Below are 6,071 nucleotides of genomic sequence, written 5' to 3' on the forward strand. Positions count from 1 at the left end.
CAGCATCAGTCTTGATTCCTTTTTCTAAACTTTATCTAAGTATGACCATGACTTACCTTGAGTATTGGTGGCCTCAGCACCCCAGGTACCATAACCTGCAAGAGAAACGTTTTGTGGCCTGTTAATCCATGGAAGATCTCTACAATTTATTTCTCCCCAATACATCAAGGAGCGTGGAATTTAAACTCATAGTACTGCTCCTAGAACTACTGCTTGTAACATAAAAGACACAATTACTTTAGATATACAATTATAATCCTATGCATGTTTACTCAGAAGTAAGTCCCACTATGTTTGATTATTTACTCCCTAGAAAATGTGCATCTAACTGCTTTAGAGGTCCCAAATGTGGTTGCTGCCCTCTTCACAGGTGTCACCCTGGAGGAAGAATGGCCTTAATAAATGGCATCTGCCACCATTATTGATGAAGTAGCATGGAAATCAGGGAAAATTTTAGTCTTCCCACAAGTAATTTTGAAATATATTTTGTCCAGATTTTTTGCAATTAAACCTGCACCAATGTCCATATTACTACCAAGTCAATTTAAATGGCACCCAGAAGCAGAAGCAAAATTTATAGACTTCAGAAGTCATGAGAATTTAAAGCCCCACATGATTTCTGGAAATACTGTTTCAAAATGGGCAAGAGAAGCAAGTCTCTCTTTACACACTGCAGCAAAAGCAGAACTGAGCACCACATGTCAATGTTTGTTCTCTCTGCTTCTATGTAACATTTGAACCCATTCTCATTCTTGAATATATAACTGCAGTTATACGACTATCTATCTATCTATCTATCATTCACCAAGACGTACCCATGGCTAATCCCATGTGTGGCAGTTCTCGCGTGAGTTCATGAGCGAGGGAAGGGGGAGAGGAAGGTGAGTGGCCAGTGAGAGGAAGCAGTGGCCAGCCTGGCCACCGGGCAACAATGAACCGGGGCTGAAGGGAGAGGGGAGAAGAATGGCTGAAGGGATGGAGAGGAGAGACAGGGAGAACTAGGGGCGCAGATGCTCTGCTCAAAGTCAGCTAGTATAGATCTAACATTCTAAAACTACAGTGTTGAATTACAACTCCCATGTTTCCCAGCAACAACAATACAAATATGAAGCTGGAGAGGCCCCACACACCTGAAGCTGTATATACTGACAAAATATTTTCTGTGTATGTTTTTGCTTGTAAGCCACCCTGAGTCCTATAGGAGTGGGGCGGCATATAAATCTAAATAAATAAATTAAATAAAAATATGATAAATCTTCTGATAAATTAAGCAATACGGCAGCACTTAACTCATTTGTCTTGAGACAAATTACCCATAGAAGCTTCTGAGCCATTTAGAGTTGTTGCCAGTAGATACTAGTCCTATATGGAAATAAGTGGTTCTACCAGAGATTGATGGTGCATCAACACACAGAAGTTCAGGCAGGTGCTCATGGGCCTGGACTGCTTTTGGAGAAGCAGGTAACAGTAGTTGCCAGGTGCACCTTTAATCAATTATATCTCATACAAAGACTGCATCCCTTCCTGCAGTTTAACCATGATCATCCATGCCATGGTAACCTCTTCCAAAAAACTAAAAACACTTAGCCCACAACAACCCTATGAGGTAAATAGGAAGCATAGCTATTTGACCAAATCACTTGAATTGGATTTTCCACATCCAAATGCAACACTCGAGCCTCTGCATCAGATTGGTTGTCTACTGTTGTCACCAATATAATTTTTACAGAAAAAACCCACCCAAATTAGTTACATCTTCCAACACAATTTTCTTTTCTGCAGCTTTCGATACATACATTAAGTGTAGCATGTTATGGTGCCTTCTGCTCTCTGCTTGTGGCACATTCCAAAGTGGTATATTCAGACTGCATTATTCTACAGCTGGATTGTATACATCCCTGCTTCACAACAAATGCTCTATGAGTCACTTTAAGTCCACCTGGCCCTTCTAACTGGTCCCCTGTATATCTGTTTTCTCTTCTCTCATAATCAGTGCCTTGAAACCTTTCTCTGCCCTTTATGGAGGGTGCCATATATTTTGTATATACACTGAATATGTATATGAAGAAATATGACAGACAGACCTAAGATGCAAGTGGGCATGTATGAAAATAACCCAAAAGAAACATGTTGAGGGGGGTGGAGGTTTAGGGCTATTTGACATATTAAAAAGAGAAGCAAACTCATGCTCAAGGTTGACTCAGCCTTCCATCCTTCCGAGGTCGGTAAAATGAGTACCCAGAATGTTGGGGGCAATATGCTAAATCACTGTAAACCGCTTAGAGAGCTCCGGCTATAGAGCGGTATATAAATGTAAGTGCTATTGCTACTACCAAGTGTACACATTAAAGGTAGCTGCAGAAAAACAGCACTTTCCGCCAAATATGCTTGTACGAAATACATGTTTGCAAATAAGTTTGCTGTATTCAAAGACTTTGCAATTTTAGAAGTATGTTAAAAAAGTGACGTTAAAACCAATAACATTATTTTAGATCACTGCAGCAACATGAACATCACATCTATCATAAAGCACTCCTACACAAAAGCATAGGGTTAGTGCTATTACACTATGGAGAAAACATCCCACTACGATTTACTTTAAATAAAGACGTTTTTGTGGCAGAGAAATGGAAGGGGGCAGAATGAGTAAGAATGGCCAAGTTCTAAAACAGCATCTTGAAGTTATTTCAGCCACCACAGAGTTAGGCTGGCACACAGTCCATTTGCAGCACTAGAAGTACTTAAAATGACTGCAACTAACAACATCCACCAAAGCAAGACATATTCATTTGCAGCATCACAGAGCATGCCACTCCGGTTCTGTTGGCACAATCTGTTCCATGCACCATTGCTGTTCCAGGATACCAATCTATCAGAAACATTTTGAGTGCAATACTAGGGACTGAATTAATGTTATCTATCTGCTCTTCAAATCTGGATACATGTCCTTTAAAAGCTCCACCTACAAAACAGAACTTGTTTCCACAGTAACAAAATTACCTCACAAGAAGAATCCAGTACAATGGTGTTGGAGTCACTTCTCAAAACACAATCCAATCTAACACCCTAGTCAGCTTTAGAGGGTCTGAAGATTTAAGTAGTTATGTCAAACAACAAGAACTGAAGTAATAGATATTACACTGGCCAAGTTTTTTTCTAGCAGCCCATATGTGCCTTTAACCGCTGTATGCCCATCATAACCCCTACTAACTGGGCAAAGCATCCCCTTTTAAAGTGGTGGCTCTCATATTTATTTAACAAGGGGAGAGCAATTGTCCCTATTCATCTTAACACGGGATGCTTCCCACTAGCAGTTGCTTCCCTTGTGTTTCTTTTTAAAATGAAAGCTCCTTTGTGACTGGTAATCATCTTCCCATCCATTTTGGTATGTAAACTGTTCTGAGAGCTTTTTGCTGAAAAGCAACGTATTCTTAATAAACTATCTTTAATACACTACTACTATTCTTAGTAGTAAGCATTAAGAAGAAGAATATGAAGAGGTAAACTCCCCCCCCCGCCCATTTCATTTCTACCGTATGTTGTTTTTAAAAATCCACTGTTAGAGTAGTGCATGTCGTCATGGAGCTCTTAAAGGCACACAGGTTCTGACGGGGGGGGAAGTTGGCAACCCTAGAAGATCCAGCAATAACTTTCTCTTGCAGCTAAGAGGTTGGGAAGCAAAACCCTGGGAGGCACTGGAGAAGGAGGAGGAGAGGGCCGCGCACCACTAACTAGAAGGGGCAGCCCCTTGGGAACGGGTTCACCCCTTGAAAGCCGGGGAGAACCGGAGGAGGAGCTCGCTCCTGCAGAGAAAAAGACCGCCTCGACGCCATTTTGTGTCGTCTTTGGAAATGGGCCCTTGTCCTGCCTCCCTCCCCGAAAAGCAGGACGGCACTCTCCGCCCGCTTGCCAACCAGGTCAGCAGCCACCAGAAAAAACTCAATGAGGGACAAGTCCGGCAGCCAATCAATGCCAGCGGCTCCTCAGAGAGGAGAAGGGCGACTGCACCGAGGGTTGCCGGTGGCCGCTTGAAGCGAAGCCACAGCGCGAAACGAGCACGGCCTGCCAGGGCATGTTTGCCAGGCTCTTAGGGGCTCCCCTTTCCTTCCACGCTGCACCGACCCCGCAGACACTCACCATACCCCTGATCCATGGCGTCTCCCGCCGCTAACCTGCCACCACGCACGCTCAACAAGGTCCACCCGCACTAAGCGAGCGATACAGGTCGCTGCGGATTGGCTATTGCTGATGAACGACGAGTTTCTATTGGCTGTAATCCTCAAGTCCCGTCCAGACAGATTTCTACGAAGGACTGCTTCCCCCGCCTCCCCTTCTCCAATCGGCTCCCCTTGGTATCTGCTCTTCGGCCTGCGTGAAGGAGGCGGGGCTTCCGAAAGACTGAACCGAAAGACGCTTAATGCGCGTGCTCGCCGTGGCACGCTTTAAAACGATGTTCGAGATCCCGATCTTAGTTGAGAAGAGTTCTGCAGCAGGTGAGGCAGGGAAGAGCGTTAAATAAATTCCATTGAGAATTATCGTTTAAACCAAAGAAAAGAGGATGAGAAGCTTCTCTTCGTTGCGGTGCTTTGAAAAACACACACAACCATGCTCTCTACACCCTAAGTATATAGAAAACATCAGGTTGCTTACCTGTAATTGGGGTTCTTCTAGGGGTCGTCATTTGTCCACACTACTGGGCTTCACATCCTTGTGAAGGTAAGGTGTCACTGGGAATTCTTCCAAATTTTCTTATCCTTCATTCTGTTGGCTGTAGCTCTAGCCAGCATGGTGTAGTGGTTAGAGTGCTGGACTAGAACCGGGGAGACCCGAGTTCGAATCCCCATTCAGCCATGAGACTAGCTGGGTGACTCTGGGCCAGTCACGCATCTCTCAGCCTCACCTACTTCACAGGGTTGTTGTGAAAGAGAAACTCAAGTATGTAGTACACCGCTCTGGGCTCCTTGGAGGAAGAGCGGGATATAAATGTAAATAAATAAATAAATAAATAAATAAAATAGCCTCCTTCCTTCTCAGTTTAGGAGTCGGCTACAGCAGGGGCATAGCAAGGTTGGAGTGGGCCCAGAGACGAGATTTTAAAATGCCCCCACCCTCAAAGTCCAGGGCCTCTGCACACCCCAGGCTCCCAAGGATTTAAGTCTGATATTTCAGAATAAGTATGCTGCCTAGAAATACACTTCACTGAATACACACACACACTTCACAATATATAGTGATATACATTGAGTACTATATATTTGTGCTACTTTTAATGCCTAGAACACACTAGAAACACTAATTATTAAAACAGGACCCTCGCTGCAGATTAGCAAAAGAGACTCTCAACCATGCAGTGTGAGCCTATGTATGTTTTCTCAGAATTTTGAACAAATTCAGTCAAGTTTGAGTGCAGGAGGTTTTTCACAGGCTTTTAAAGCCCTTGAACACACATCTCATCTGGAATGGAGGTGCTGCATTCACATGTTGGCCAGATTGACCCTGAAGTCCCTGCAAGTTATTGGGGAGCAGTTCACACACAAGAAAAATAAAATAAAAGCACAACACATGCTTCACAGTTCTCACTCAGACCTTCTGGGTTGCAAAACAACTTGAACATAAGTGCATTTATAAATGAATGAATAAATAAATAAATAAAATATTGTTTGTTCCAGACGTTTTTATAATTTTCTGCCATGAAACAAGCCACTTACAGGACTTTTTAGATAGTTTTTCTTTTAAGCCAGCAAATTTTCCAAGCTGTTTTAAATTAAATATTCAGAGATTTCTCAGTCTCTCCCCCCTCCATATCAAAGCCCTATGGCAAGCAGATCCCTATATATGGGCGGGGCGGGGTGACCACAAAAAGGAGTTCACATTCTACCTGGCAAATGCTGGGCTGGGCAGAGGGTCTGCTGCAGAGAGCTGTGGGGGCCACCCTGCCTGCTTCCTTCCTTGGGGCCTCCCTGCAAGCCTACTCCAGTTCAGGCTTCACGGAGGCCTACACGGAGGACTCCCTGAAAGCCCCGCCGATCAGCTGATTGGCAGGGAGAAAAGGAGCTCTTTGCAGGCAGCTT

General features: G+C 43.8%; 1 protein-coding gene across 6 annotated transcripts in view; it reads right to left on the minus strand.

The window, feature by feature from the left end:
• AKAP8 (A-kinase anchoring protein 8) overlaps positions 1-4,289 on the minus strand; it is a 43,275-nt gene extending 38,986 nt beyond the window's left edge. The window contains exons 1-2 of one of the 6 annotated variants that reach the window (XR_008315822.1): positions 4,138-4,289; positions 57-95 (exon numbers count right to left, since the gene is read on the minus strand). Coding sequence is in view for 3 of the 6 variants with exons in the window: in XM_053294389.1 (XP_053150364.1) it covers positions 57-95; positions 4,138-4,153 (55 nt within the window). In the remaining 3 variants the exon portion in view is untranslated. Of the gene's footprint in view, positions 1-56; positions 96-3,000; positions 3,527-4,137 lie in introns of those variants that run through there. The other 5 variants (XM_053294389.1, XM_053294387.1, XM_053294388.1 and 2 more) reach the window with 5 other exon arrangements.
• Between the last annotated feature and the right edge of the window lie 1,782 nt (positions 4,290-6,071).

This window comes from Hemicordylus capensis, chromosome 2 (genome assembly GCF_027244095.1).
Source record: "Hemicordylus capensis ecotype Gifberg chromosome 2, rHemCap1.1.pri, whole genome shotgun sequence".
NCBI lineage: Eukaryota > Metazoa > Chordata > Lepidosauria > Squamata > Cordylidae > Hemicordylus > Hemicordylus capensis.